Source organism: Monodon monoceros, unplaced genomic scaffold (genome assembly GCF_005190385.1).
Source record: "Monodon monoceros isolate NGI ecotype Baffin Bay Population unplaced genomic scaffold, NGI_Narwhal_1 Super_Scaffold_5, whole genome shotgun sequence".
Taxonomy (NCBI): domain Eukaryota; kingdom Metazoa; phylum Chordata; class Mammalia; order Artiodactyla; family Monodontidae; genus Monodon; species Monodon monoceros.
In genome coordinates, this window is record NW_021703782.1 from 108,073,749 (window position 1) to 108,088,661 (window position 14,913).

General features: G+C 54.9%; 1 protein-coding gene across 2 annotated transcripts in view; it reads left to right on the forward strand.

Annotated features, from left to right (window-relative positions):
* The window catches only part of LAMC3 (laminin subunit gamma 3), a 60,905-nt gene that overhangs the window by 31,853 nt on the left and 14,139 nt on the right, over positions 1 to 14,913 (forward strand). For both annotated transcript variants that reach the window (XM_029203883.1, XM_029203884.1), the window contains exons 10-18: positions 1,462 to 1,654; positions 1,817 to 1,935; positions 4,321 to 4,539; positions 6,196 to 6,384; positions 9,850 to 10,095; positions 10,940 to 11,093; positions 11,762 to 11,904; positions 12,397 to 12,575; positions 13,898 to 14,039. In XM_029203883.1, coding sequence (XP_029059716.1) covers positions 1,462 to 1,654; positions 1,817 to 1,935; positions 4,321 to 4,539; positions 6,196 to 6,384; positions 9,850 to 10,095; positions 10,940 to 11,093; positions 11,762 to 11,904; positions 12,397 to 12,575; positions 13,898 to 14,039 — 1,584 coding nt within the window. The remainder of the gene's footprint in view (positions 1 to 1,461; positions 1,655 to 1,816; positions 1,936 to 4,320; positions 4,540 to 6,195; positions 6,385 to 9,849; positions 10,096 to 10,939; positions 11,094 to 11,761; positions 11,905 to 12,396; positions 12,576 to 13,897; positions 14,040 to 14,913) is intronic.

Here is a 14,913-nt window from a genome sequence, read left to right on the forward strand (position 1 = left end):
CCTACTTAATTGCCCCCGCCACGCAGCATAACATATTCACAGATTTCGGGGATCAGGACCTGGACACTTTGGGGGGCCTTTTTCCTGCCGACCACGTGCCCTGCAGCCTCTGCTTCCTCATCACAGCCTTGCCACCCAGGCCTCCCTCAGACCACCGTCGCACCCCAGACAGTCCCTGCGCGTTTCCCATCAGCGTCTCACCCCGCCAGGCCACCGCACCCCCAGGCCCGGGACCATGGTATTCCTGTAGAAGCAAGAAGTTCTAGATTATTCTGAACCACTCCCCTCCAACTAGGGCAGCTTTGGTCTCCTGGAAACTGTATCAGACCAGGAGCCTGGAGCCCATTCTTAGCTCCACTGTGGCCAGATTTGGGGTCCACTGGCTCCCTTCACCCAGTCCTGCCCTTTCCCTCTCTCTGCAAGAGGGGCTAGAGAGGGGCACTCAGACGTCTGAGGAACTGTGTGGATGCAGCACCCGTCTGCCCTGCAGTCAGGAAATAAAGGACATGGGGTCCTCGGGTCCCCTCCTGGGGCAGGTGTTCCAAGTTCAGAAGCCCGAGAGCAGAAAACACGCTCTGTTCCCTCGCTGCTTTGTCAACGGATTTAAGCAGAAGGAGTTATTCGCTCACGTGTTTGCTGGGTTCTCTGCTGGGTGTGCTGGGCACACTGCGGTGGGCAGGGCAGGTGGCGGGCGAACTCAACCGTTTTGATTTCACTTCTCTTCACGCACACATTCAACAAACACTCTCGTGAGTACGGAAGGCCTGAAGGGAGGAAGGATGGGGTGTCTTTCGGTCCCTTTCCTTCTGTGTCATGATTTTCCGCCTAAGCACTTGGCTAATACAGAGAAATGACCAAGTAAGACGGGCTATGACAGGGCCCCTCGGTCCTTTATGCGTCTGCCTTCTTCCCACTGGAAGCAAGTTCTGATTCCCATGGAAAGTGTGGCCCTTGGGGGCTGTCAGTGCCCCTACTTAGTCACACGTGTAGCACGCTTGCCTGGTACTCGCTTTGAGCCTCACTAAATGCAGTGGATGCGGGTCCCTAGGGATTCTGAGCTCACGGTGTTGGGCGTCATGAGCGCTGTGTGAACGGGCAGGCAGGTGCCACCGCCTTGCATCCTGTGAGTTTCTCCTCTGCTCCTGTACAGACTCCCTTGTCCCATGGCACTTCACTTACAAAACCCAAGTTCCAAGATAAAAGTCTTAAGAGTGTCAAGATAGGGACAGCAGAGCGTTAAGCCAGGCGTGGGGCCCCAGGTAACTGCCGGGGTCACATGCCCAGGAAGCCAGCCCTGTCTGCGGAGGTATGAGTGGGCCACACTCAGCGTCTTCTGTGCAGGGACCCTTTGATTTTGTAGTTTTATCTTTCGAAGGTTTAATTGGCAATAAAATCAGTGTAGACATTTAAAATCCAGCTAATTAATTGAAGACCGTCAAAGCTGCCCTCTCTTGTCTTCAGAGAAGTTCCTGGGAGACCAGCGGTTCAGCTATGGGCAGCCCCTCACACTGACATTCCGGGGCCCCCCCAGGGGCTCCCCCATCCCTGTGAGGCTGAGGCTGGAAGGGGCGGGTCTGACCTTGACTCTGCGGCATTCCAGCGCGCCCAGCCCCCTGGACGCCAGGCAGCCGGGGGAGGTACAGCTCAAGTTCCTGTAAGTGTCCCGCTCTGTCCTGAGAGATGGGGTCGAGCAGTCGGGGTGGTCCCTGAGGTCCCTGGGGTCTGGGGGCTCCCGCCCTCCCCACTCCTGCTGGAGGATTCCTGGCACCACCTGCCCCGGGCCTCACGTTCTGCTTTGACCCCCTCCCCCTGCCAGGTTGCAAGAGACCTCTGAGGACGTGGACCCTCCGTTGCCGCCCTTCCACGTCCAGCGGCTGCTCACCAATCTGACTGCTCTGTGCATCCAGGCCAGTGGCCGCAGTGCCAGCCCTGCCGGTGAGTAATGGTAGGGACACCCCCAGCCCCAAACCAGCTAGGCCCCCGGGCTCTTTCGTGCATAGCCTTGCATAGTCCTCACAGCAGGCGATCATCGTCCCCGCTTTACCACGAAGGAGTCTGAGGCTCAGAGAGGTTGGGACACTTGCCCAAGTTCATGTAACCAGTAAGGGCAGCAGGAGGGGATGCTGAGCACAGAGGCAGGCGCTGGACAGGTGAGGGGCCTGAGGATGGACAGCTCTAAGGGACAGGTGCTTGGCCACAAGGCAGCCAAGAGCCTGGCGTGGTCGTACCATGGCAGAGTCCCCCACTGCCAGGAGGCCGCACCCTAGAGGGCCGGCCCTAGGTTGGTGCTGGCCGCAGGGGCCAGGCCAGGGTTCCCAGGGTATCGCTTCCCCCTGCTGGTGATCGGAGGTGTTGCACCTAGAGAAAGCCTGGTTTCTAAACCCTCTGAACCAGCCAGCGAAGTCATCACAACTTCATCTGGGACTTCTCAGCACCTCCCATCCTGGTCACTGGGTGATTTTGCCCTGATGGTCCTCTGACTGTTCCTGGTTCCCTCCTTTTTCCTCAATGTACTTTCTCTTCTCCCCACCCCGTGCCTGTACGTGCCTAGACCAGGGATCCTCCATGCCCCTTTTTAGAACAGATCTTTCATATGTAGCACCCCTTTTACTATCTGGAAATGAAATTCACAGATATTATAACCTAGACATAATTTTTAAAAAACAGTATAATATTCTAACTGTAGTACACAGAATAAATAAAAGGAAAGTAAGTGATATTTTAAAATAACCGTATGAATTCCAGTCACTGCTTCTAGGAGGGTGATTTGAGAACCCCTGGCTTAGATGGCCAGCTTTTCCTGGGGCGCCTTTGAGTCCAAGACTTGGGGGTTGTAACCCAGCCCCCTCCAGCCCCAGACCTTCCTCCTCTTTGGAGCTGTGGTTTAATTGCCTTCACCCCCATCATCCTTGCCAGTACTCCCTGCTCCCCAGACCCCCCCCTTGCAGGAATTTCATTTTTACTCTTTCCAGCAGCTTCCAGAACTTCCTTCTGTCACTCACTCAGCCGTCAGTTAACAGATGTTTACAAAGCACCTACTTAGGCCAGGCCCGTGCTGGGGGTGAACTGGACACGCACGTGGACGTATTGACACTCATCTCACCCCACCCCCCAAACCTCCTGTGCCCACTGATAACGTTCCGGGGTGTATCACTCCAGACCTTTCTGTGTGCGTGTACTTACATTTGTATTTTTTTAATACAGAAATGTGATCCCACAGTATAGTGATCTGCCACTTGCTTTTTTCAGCGAACAATGCATCCTGGAGGTTGCTACTTGCCTTACACGTAGAAAAGGCTGGCTCTGCATGTCCACCGCATATCACTCCGTGGTAGAGACGCCCCATAAAGTTTTACCCACCCCCCCTACTCATACGTATTGAAGTGGTTTCCAGCTTTTCACCATTGCCAACAGCACTGCAGGGAACAGCTTCGTATAAAGGTCTTTTATCCTCATGCAAGTGTGTCTTTAGGACACATTCCTCAAAATGGAAATGTTAGGTCAAAGAGTGTACATTTCACACTTTGACACATGCTATCAAATTTTGCTTCAGCAAGGCTGTACCAATCTATATTCTGATGACAGGTGTCCACTCTCCTTCCCTATTTACCTGCTCTGGTTTTCCTCCAGTGTTTGTAGAGAGTTTTTATATTTTGTCCCAAGTCGCTAGTTGTTTTCTGTGGGAAGGTTGGTCTGAGAGGAGCTACTCCCCTGTTACTAGGAGCAGGACCTCCTGGTTTGTATTCCCACAGTCCCGTGCCTGAGTTCCCCACACCCACATCCTCCACTGTCACTGACTGTAACATGCTCACCAATCTGAGGGTCGTGAACGATAGCAGTCTTTATTTTTTATTTTTTTGTGGTACGCGGGCCTCTCACTGTTGTGGCCTCTCCCGTTGCGGAGCACAGGCTCTGGATGCACAGGCTCAGTGGTCATGGCTCACGGGCCTAACGGCTCCGCGGCATGTGGGATCTTCCCGGACCGGGGCACGAACCCGTGTCCCCTGCATCGGCAGGCGGACTCTCAACCACTGTGCCACCAGGGAAGCCCGATAGCAGTCTTTAAATGTACACATCTTTAATAACCAGTGAGAGTGAATGTCTTTCTGTAAAATTCCCAGCCATATCTATTTCTCCTTCTGAAAATTACCTATATTTTCCTTTGCCCTTGGTCTGTTTTTTAAAAATTATAAGTGATCCATGGACTGCCTCTGTATACGTGGGCCAATAACCCTTTGCCTTTTACATATGTGAACAGGAAGATTTGGGGGAGAAACATGTGCATGGAACTCTCTCCTTCTCTCTCTCCTCGATCTGCAGGCCCAGTGTTCCTGACTGAGGTCCGGCTCACGTCGGCCCGGCGGGGACTCTCCCCGCCAGCCTCCTGGGTGGAGACTTGCTCGTGTCCCAGGGGCTACACGGGCCAGTTCTGTGAGTCCTGTGCTCTGGGATACAAGAGGGAGACACCACTGGGGGGTCCCTATGCCAGCTGTGTTCCCTGCACCTGTAACCAGCATGGCACCTGTGACCCCAACACAGGTGAGTCTCCCTGCATCCCCCCCCCACCCCCGCAAGGCCACCTGGGCACACAGAACAGCGAGATGAGTACTGACCTGCACGGGGTCAGCTATGAGCATGTAAGTCACGAAAAACAATACCGATAAAATGGTATCCTCGAGTCCCTCCAAGTGCTAAGCACCTTTTTATATGCTATGTCATTGAATCCTGCAAAAACCCCTGGCAGTGCCAGGGCCATTCCTGGCCCATCTTACAGATGAAGGACCTAAGGTGCAGGGAGGCTGCACGGCCAATAGGTGGCAGAGCTACTCCTCCCACAAGTTCAGTACCAGCTATTCATCCCCACTTGTAGCAGAGGAAACCTGGGGAAAGACCTCGCCCACAGTCACTGGGCAGGAGATGCCCGACAGGGGCTGGACGCTGGTCCCTCACACAGGAGGTGGGAGGGTCAGCGCCCTGCTGCTCTCCTGGAGCTGCTGGGGTCTCTGAAAAGAATGCCTTTTCTCAGCTGGCAAAGCACAGTAACCTGGGAATGAACCGGCCAGCCAAGATGGGCATGCACCGGCAACATGAGGGGCCTCCCCGCTTCTTGTGCCCGTGGCAGGCATCACTAATCGAGCCAGATGAGACCTCATAGTCCTTCTATGCAGTGCTCCAGGAGAGTTGTCTCTTGAGATGGGACTAGTTTGTCATCCCTCAGAGCCCCTCGCCTTGGCATGACTTCCAGCTCCATGTGGGCGAGTCCTCATCTGTAAAATGGGCACACCAGCCACTGCTGTCCACCCTGGATGGGAGGAGGAGCAGTGAGCATGTGGGTGCTGGGCCAAGAAAGCAGGGCAGGTGTGACAGCTCCCCCTGGATGCCACCCCTGCTCTGCTTGTCCGCCCTGCGTCCCCTCTCCTCCTGTTCACCTCAGTCCCTGCTGGGTGCTGCTGGGGGCCTCTGGGAAGTGCTGGTCTTGCTTATCCCCTTCTTGGCCAGGCTCCTCCCTTAGTCCCTGGCAGTAGCTCTGAGAAGACTCCAGATGCTGTGGGGCTGGAGAAGGGGGTTTGCAGAATCCCCTTCATTAGAAACCAGTGGGCAGAGACAGGGGTTCTGTTCTATGAGACCAGGAAGCCTCTGGAAACCCATAGACCCCCTAAATGGGAGCCTCATGTCAAGGCCAGAATCCTGGATCTGTGTCACTGTCCCTGAAGTTAAGAGGACACGGAGGCTTCAATTAAAAAGATAAAGAGGACACAGAGGAAGAGGAAAAGGAAGACTGTGACAGCAAATGCTAGCTGTATCGTCAGCTGGTTCGGTTACAGGTTTTGGAATACAAAATAATAATGACGACAGTAATAGTAATTGTGTGCAAGAGACTGTGCAGGGCACTTTGACTGCGTGGCCTCATTGAATCCTGATGAAAACCTTTTGAGGTCAGAGCGATTTATGCCCATTTTGCAGGTGAGGACGTTGAGGCACAGGGGTGCCCAGGTTCACACGGTCAGTAAGTGGTGGATGTGAACCTGGGGTGGACACTTCATCCCTGGGCTATGCTGCCTCCACCTTGGAAGTGTTCCCACCCCTTTTCTGCCTGGGACGTGCTCTGTGACCCCCACGGCCAGAAGCCTGCCTGCTGTCTCTGGAGCGTCTGGGCTCAGGCAGTGGTGACCAGGTGCTCGTCTTGCCCCTCAGGGATCTGCCTATGCGACCACCACACCGAGGGCCCGTCCTGTGAGCGCTGCTTGCCAGGTTTCTACGGCAACCCCTTCACAGGGCAAGCCGATGACTGCCAGCCCTGTCCGTGCCCTGGACAGTCGGCCTGCATGACCATCCCAGAGAGCAGAGAGGTGGTGTGTACCCACTGCCCCCGGGGCCAGAGAGGTGAGTGGCTCATGCCCTGGGGCCCTGCCTCTGCCCGGCCTCCAGGAGTGAGTCCTGGGTCTGGAGTGTGACAGATGACGGAGGGCCCAGCTTAGGGGTGACAGGCCTGACCTCTGGGGACACTGAGTCTCGTAGCCCCATAGCCAGGAGCCCGGGCTGAATGGGTTCCCGTCAGAACTTGGGCCACTGAACATACCACGTGGGATTTTGGAAATCCTTATGTCCGGTCCTGGCCCCGCAGAGCCTGGTTTAGTAGCTTAAGACAAAGCTCAGGAATCCGTATTCCTATCAATTTTCCCCCATAGTTAAGGTGGAAAACCTCTGATTGAACTTTCAGCTTTAAAAAAATGTCGTCGTGGGAATTCCCTGACAATCCAGTGGTTAGGACGCGGCGCTTTCACTGCCGTGGGCCTGGGTTCAATCCCTGGTCGGGGAACTAAGATCCCGCAAGCCACGTGATGCATCAAATAAATAAATAAAATTGTAAACTGTCACCAGATAATGTGTGAAGCAGAAGTGTCCCCATCCCCAGCTCTCTCCCTGTTCCTCATTCCCGCTCCAGGACTCAGAGTCATCCTAGGCATCTGATTTTTCTAAAAAAAAAGCAGCTTTATTGAGATATTATTCACATACGCTATGGTTCACCCATTTAAAGTGTACAGTTCAATGGTTTTTCAGTATATGCCATTATTGATTTTTTTTTAATTTTGGCAAATACGCATAACATAAAATTTGCCATTTTAACCATTTTTAAGTGTACAGTTCACTGGCCTTAAGTACATTTACAGCGTTGTGCAGCCATCACCACCTTCCATCCACGGAATTTTTCTTAATCATCCTGAATAGAAACGTCACACCCATTAAATTATTGTTGAACAGTTCTCCCTCCTCACAGCCCCTGCCATCCACCATTCTAGTTTCTGTCTCTGAATTTGACCATTCCGGGTACCTCATGTAAGTGGACTCAGACAGCATTTGTCCTTTCATGTCTAGCTTCTTTGTTTCTTCCTTCCTTCCTTCCTTCCTTGCTGCGTTGGGTCTTTGTTGCTGCGCGCGGGCTTTCTCTAGTTGTGGCGAGCAGGGGCTACTCTTCGTTGCGGTGCGCGGGCTTCTCATTGCCGTGGCTTCTCTTGTTGCAGAGCACGGGCTCTAGGTGCGCGGACCTCAGTAGTTGTGGCATGCGGGCTCAGTAGTTGTGGCTCACGGACTCTAGAGCGCAAGCTCAGTAGTTGTGGCGCACGGGCTTAGTTGCTCTGCGGCATGTGGGATCTTCCCGGACCAGGGCTCGAACCCGTGTCCCCTGCATTGGCAGGTGATTCTTAACCACTGCGCCACCAGGCAAGTCCAGTGTCTGGCTTGTTTCACTTGGCATAATGTTCCAAGGTTCCCAGACATCTGGTTCTATATCTAGTACCTGTGGCTGCATCAGGACAGCCCATTATCTTGGTCCTGTCAGATGCCTGCTTTGTTGGGACCACTCTGAAAGCAGCTCCCTGATGGCTAGCAGGACTGGGGAGATGCCCCAGAGCAGGGGTCCCAAGAACTGAGGGAGTGAGGTCCCACCACAGGACCCTGCCCCCTGCCATCATGATGCCCCTTTGTTTCCATAAACTTCCCCACATTTTCTGGCTCCCTACCTGTGGCTTCCTCTGGTCTGCAACATGAGGGGATCCCACTCAGTGAGAGGGTGGACACTTAGAGAAGTTACCCAAGGGAGGATTTTGGGGGAGCAAGCCACTGCTGTCCACAGAGGGAACACTGGGAAGGCTCCCTGGGGTCGACGTTAGGCCCTGGGACTTTGTACCAGTTCCTGTCTTTATCACACCAGCATCCTTCAGGTCCCGCCAAAGCCCTCACCCAGACAGTCTGAGCCGGGACTGACCAGGGTCAAGCCCTGATCCCTGCCTGCCTCACTTGTCTACCATCCTGAACCCTTGCAGCTGCCTCCTACCTGGGAGCTGTCCTCACTTGGTCCCAAGTGGATGGCAGGTTAACTATGGGGACCACATTCTTCATCACCAGCTTCAATCTCCCCCTTGCCCGTCTTACTTTTTTCTTTGGCCGCGCTGCACAGCTTGTGGGATCTTAGTTCCCTGCCCAGGGATTGAACCCAGGCCCTCTGCAGTGAAAGCATGGAGTCCTAATCATTGAATTCCCCCCTCTTACTTCATTTCTATTTCAGAGTCTCAAAGCCAGACACTAGCCTCTACCTTGAACTCCATTCAGATTTTTCTTTTCCTTCCTTTTCTCTCTTTTTTTTTCATCTCTTCCTTAGTATTCCTCCTCTCCATGTTCAAGGTTGCCTGCCTTTAGTCGCATTAACTTGATTTCAACTGGACCAATGAACTTTGAGGATGCAGGGAGCCCACAACTATCTTTCACCGTGACAGTAGCTATTTTCTAAGTTATAAAGTTAGTAATACTCATTGTAACAATGTCAACTGTTTGTAAAAGTGTAAAGAGGAACATGAATGTGCATACAAGCAAGAAGACGACTTACGATGCCCACATCATCCTGCCACCCCCAGAGTCCCCCCAGTCGTCTGTTTCATGCAGATATGCACAGAGAGGTAGGTGTATTTACCAAGAATGAACTGACACTGCCTGAAGCACATAGTCCAAGTGTGTCCTTTTATGCCCCATCTGTGTTCAGAGTGAATCTCCCAGGCCATGACCCTCCAAAAGCCTCCTCACACACCTTCTTTTCTGAGACTCACAGTAACCCTGGGGCTGAGAGATGAAGCAGCAGCCCCAGATCAACCCCAGGAAGCAAGGTGGGAGTATGAAATAAACAGTCCAGATGGAGTTCAGAAACCGTGAGAAGCAGAAAAGGCAAAGGGGTCAGAAACCGCAAACGAAAAAGCAACCACAGCTGAGGGAGGGAGATGGGGGAGAGGAGGAGGTACGGAAGGGTGAAGAGGAGGGTGGCAGTGATGTTGAGATGGAGACAAGGAAGACGATGACGAAGGTGATGAATGATGACGATGACGTCGACAAAGACGACGATGACGATAACGATGAAGGTGATGGTCAAGGCGCTGATGAAGAGAATGGTGGTGATGATGAGAATGTGGGTGTTGACATGACGACAAGGAGGGTGATGATGGTGAATGGGTGATAACAGCCACTGCTGTTGAGCACCAACCATGTGCCAGGATCCGTGCTAAGTGCTTTGCACGAGTGATCTCACCAAACCTTCTCAACAGTCCTTTGAGGTAGCTGCCATTATTGTCCCCGCTCTGCAGACAAGGAGCCCAAGTTCAGAGAGGCACAGTGACTTGCTTAAGACCACACAGCCTGCTAATGGCCCAGCTGGGCCCTGGCCCCAGGTCAGACTGACCCCAGAGCCCCTGCTCTGCTCCACAAGGAGACTTGAGGGAGCTCGCTTTGGTTCATGCCCGGCCTCACCCTTCATGGACCCAGCGGGCTGGGTTCCTCAATCACACAAGGTTTCTCCTTTCCCAGGGTGGCGCTGCGAGATCTGTGATGATGGCTTTTTTGGGGACCCGCTGGGGCTCTCTGGGGCCCCCCAGCCTTGCCAGCTGTGTCAGTGCAGTGGGAACGTGGACCCCAACGCAGTGGGCAACTGTGACCCCCTGTCTGGCCGCTGCCTGCGATGCCTACACAACACGACAGGTGCCCACTGTGAGAGCTGTGAGGAAGGCTTCTACGGGAGCGCCCTGTCCCCTCGGCCCGCAGACAAATGCGTGCGTGAGTACCCCCCTCCCAGACCCACAGGGTGGGACGTGGTGGGCCCCTTCTCCACCAGATCCAGCTGGCTGCTCTGCAAGGCTGTGCAACCTTAGGCAGATTACTCACCTTCCCTGTTGCCTTGTCAAGAAAGTGTAAGGGTTTGCTCTTCTCCAAGGTCTTTCAGCCTTGGGATCTGATCAACTCTGACCCTGTGATTTTTTTTTTTTTTCCTGCCCGGATAATTTAGCACTTACCTCACGCTCCACAGTTGGCATGCAAGACTGTCCCAGATGGCCTGCGGCACTCATCATGTTTGTCCTGCCCCTGGGCTTCCTGTCAGGCCGTGCCTCCCCACCAAGATGCTCAGCCCTCTGTGCCCTCTCAGAGGGCCACAGCGTGTGTGAGCTCGTGGGAGGCTTCCAGAAGTGCTGCAGGGAGAAGCTCAGTATTTGCCCCCGACTCACTTGCTCCTGAGCCCTTGCTGCATATGGAGCACCCGTCGCCTCTTGTTTTATGGGGCCCAGGAGAGCAGAGACAAGTGGCCCAAAACAGTGGGAACAGAGGTCTGCCCCTAACCCCCAACCAAGCTTCTGGCCTTCTCTCCAGCCTGTGGGGATTCAGGGCAGGCTCAGAAGGGCCATCTGCCACCACGACTATTCTGAGCTGTCTCTCCAAGGACGTAGAAAATGGGCTGAGACTTGAGCCCAGCCCTAGAACCTTTTTTCAGAGACTGCTCAGGAGTCTGAGCTGAACGGGAGTCATCTCTGTGGGCTCCCCATCTTCTCTGCCTCTCCTGGGTCCCCAGAGGTTGAACGGATGATCGGCATGGTTCCCCACCACCCTTTCCTGCTCCCACCCCCAGCCTGCAGCTGCGACCAGGCGGGCTCAGTCGGCGAGCAGAGACCCTGTGACCCAGTGACCGGCCAGTGCACCTGCCTGCCTCATGTGACCGGACGGGACTGTGGCCACTGCAGCCCTGGCTTCTACGACCTCCAGCCTGGCAGGGGCTGCCGGAGGTGGGTGGGGCGAGGCTGTGGGTGCCCTTCCCCTGGGTGTTTCTCCAGGATGGACGAAGTCGCCAGGGAGCCTCCAGAGAGGGGCCTGGCTTGGCATGTGTCGTCCCAGGCCCACTGCCAGGTACACTGTGCCCTACACTGAAGGGGGACAAAGGGACGGTCCCTTGGGGGTCAGATTCATGGCCCTGCCAACCCAGGCTGCAGGCCAAGAGCAGCCCTAAGGGATGCCCAGGTGGGCAGGGGCTGGTTGGGTCTCTGATTCCCTTCTCGGTAACTCTGTCGCTCTGTGACCTTTTGGGCCACAGCAGCAGCTTAGATACCATCTTTAGGGAGCAGTGGAGAACTCCAGGGAAATGCCCAGTGAAGCAAACAGGTTTCTTCCTGACCAGACTTCTCAGGCCTTTAATATGCTAATTGCATTGTGACTTTCCAACTGAAGGGTATAGTCCAAATGTATATACGTCCCCATACCTTTTTTTAGGGGGCGGGGGGAGCATTTTATGAGACTGTGCTTTCCAGGGCACAGCTTGAGGGAAGCTGTTTGACATGTGCAGACACAGAGAATGGGCCTTGTCAACAGAGGCGTGATCACCAGCCCTAGCCGGCAGAGGTGGGACTGGGGATGGCCCAGAGCTGGACTCAGACCTGGGCCCCTTCCCTTATCGTAGCTGCAAGTGCCACCCGCTGGGCTCCCAGGAGGACCAGTGCCACCCTAAGACCGGGCAGTGCCCCTGCCGTCCAGGCGTCGAGGGCCAGGCCTGCGACAGATGCCAGCTGGGTTTCTTCGGCTTCTCCATCGAGGGCTGCCGGGGTAAGGAAGCCGGGTCCTTCCCAGGCTGCCTAGAGAGTGAGGCTTCTAGGAAAGAGGACCAACGGGGCAGACGGCCACGCAGCAGGAGGGAGATCAGATACGGGGCAGGTTTTCTTAGAGCAGCCGTGGGAACATGGAGTGAGTGAGCAGCGCAGAAGACAGCATGGGAGGCCAAGAATCTAGTCCTAGACTCCACTGCTAAATCCCTGTGTGCCTGGGGCCATCAGGTCACCTCTCTGGGCCTCATTTGTTTGGTTAGACTGCGTGGCAGTCCTAAACCTGACTGGTCCTCAGATCCCAGGGGCACTGAAATAACTCAGGCTCTCAGCCGTCACCTCCAGCCTTCTGAATCAGTCTCCCAGGAAGGACCCAGGAATATACTTGAGCTGCCCACGGGGTCTGAAGCAGCCAGGCGCAAGGGTGCGGGGGACCTGGGGGTTCCAGTGTGGGGTGGCCATCAGGGCACCCAGCGCCGTCTGCCCCGCCCCCCAGCCTGCAGGTGCTCCCCGCTGGGCGCCGCCTCGGCCCAGTGTCACGAGAACAGCACGTGTGTGTGCAGGCCCGGCTTTGTGGGCTACAGGTGTGACCTCTGCCAGGACAACTTCTTCCTCACGGCCGGCGGCACACACTGCCAGGAGTGCCCGTCCTGCTACGCCCTGGTGAAGAAGGAGGTGAGCCCTCCCATCCAGGCCCTGCCCAGGGCCGCCCCACCTTCTGTTCATTTCACACCCCCAATGAGCACCAGCTCTGTGCTGGGCACCGGGAAATGCCCACTTACCCACAGCTCTCAGGCCTTCTAGGACCACCGGCCACCTCCTTCTTGTGCCCACCCAGCCATCTGGCCCAGCCCCACCTCTGCCCTTCCCTGGCTCTTAAGTGGACAGGAGAAAGGTGGCTTCTGTTGCATGTCTTTCCCCACCACCCAGGCCGAGGTCTCACACTTTCTCAAGTTCAATGGGAACGAGACCACAGAAGGCCCTTTGGGGGAGGGTCAGGAGGAGGGCAATGCCCATTATGGGACACAAGTAGTATCTCAGGCAGGGAGGTGGTGTCGTGCAGGGGTCAGGAGCATGACCTCTGGGGTTCCCCTACCCCCCCCCCAACCCTGTTAGTTGTCACATGCCCAGGCAGGTGACAGCCTTGGTAAGTTTCAGTGTGTGTCTCCTACTCCAAAATGAAAACCTGCAGCCCCTTAACCTGAATCCAGTGATGGTTCTGTAGAAAGATAGGATGGTATGTGCTGAATATTAGGTGCCACTCCCAGCGGTGCCTGGGCCAGCCCCCAACCAAACCCAGTGATACATCTGCAGGAGAACAGGTGAATAGTCACACCAAGGGGGTAAATAAAGATCATAAGTAGCCTTGTTCAGAGCAGTTGTGTTTCTAATTGAGTGCAGGGTTTTTTCAACCTGATTTTGCCACCCAGTAAGGAATGGAAAGCTTTGCAGGTTTTCAGAGCATTTTGGACTTTGGAATCGAGGACTGGGCTCGGGACCTGTATCCCCTGCCCCTTAGGGTGGTTACAAGGTGAATGTGAGCTGGTGCGTGGCCAGCGGTCGCTCATACCTGGCTCCTAGCAAGTGCCCCGTAAATGTGTGTGTTGTTCATATGATTGAAAGAATGGGGCTAGGAGACGTTGCAAAGCACACTCACTCAGCCTGCAAGGATCACATGCCTGCTCTGTGCCAAGTCCTGGGAACATAGCAAAACAGACAGAAATCCTCCTGGGGCTTCCCTTCCCGTCCCTCCATCAGTAGGGCAGAGGTGTGGTCGGCTGAATGCCAGCAGGTGCTGTGGGTATGAGAAGGGAAGGGACAGCTCCGAGGACAGGGTGGGCACAGTTGGTTCTCAGAAGTCCGGTGTGTGCTTAGCTTTGAGGCCCAGGGTGGGATTGGAGAAGGCAATGCTCGGGGTGGGCAGGCCAGGCTGAGGTTTCCAAGCAGGACTTTAGGCCACCAGCCTCACACACCGTTCCTTCCCTGACCCCCTCCAGGCTGCCAAGCTAAAGGCCAGGCTGACCCTGATGGAAGGGTGGCTGCAGGGGTCAAACTGTGGCAGGCCCTGGGGACCACTGGACATTCTACAGGGAGAGGCCCCACGGGGGGACGTCTACCAGGGCCACCCCCTGCTGCAAGGTACAGTGGGAGAGCAGAGTGGGAGACTGGGAGTCAAGGGGAGGGGGCTGGCTGGTCAGATGCCCCCTTTGGAGCCCTTCAGTCTGACCTCAGTTGGGTTCACCCCTAGGAGAACTCACTTGCTGGGAGAGCCTGTCAGACCTCCCCAACTAAGTGAGTTCCTCCTGCTACGCAGTCCTGTCATCCCACGGACCTCTCTTTCAATATCCCTCACCCAGTTGTATTTTGTAGCTTTATTAATATCAACCTCTGACTACAGCCTCGGTCCCCATGCCCCCTGCGCCACCTAGACTGCACCCATAAGCTCAGTGAGGACAGGGGGTGGGTTTATTCGTTGAGTCAGTCACTCAACAAATAATCATTGGGGCGCTGTCCCAGGTGCTGAACAGGTAAAGTTCCTGCCGTCTTTGACTCTTGGCCGTTTTGCTCACTGCTGTATCCCCAGCATAGAAAATAAATGGGTAAATAAGAAAAAAGATTGTCATTAAGTCCACGTGGAATTTGTCCCTGGAACACTGAAATTTAGGAGAATCAAACGTGAATTGCTTATTGTGTTAAATTTCGCGTTCACAAGCACCTGTACTCCTGTAGCAGCCGTAGGTGAGCTGAGCACCTGTTTGCAAGACTAACAAAATAGGGAGCTGTCAGATGCTGTGCATTGAAACTCCCACACTGAGCCACGCTGCGAATTACAGAGCTGACTCAAGGCGGGTTTTACTGCTGTCTCAGGTTCAGGAATTGTTTGCTGTGGATCTAGAAGGCCTGGATTCCTTCCAGTCCTTCCTGTGTGGCTGACTTTCTGTGTGGGGGACCTTGGGTCATGATTTGCCATCTCTGGGCCTCAGCCTTCGCATCTGTAAAATGGGGAGGCCTT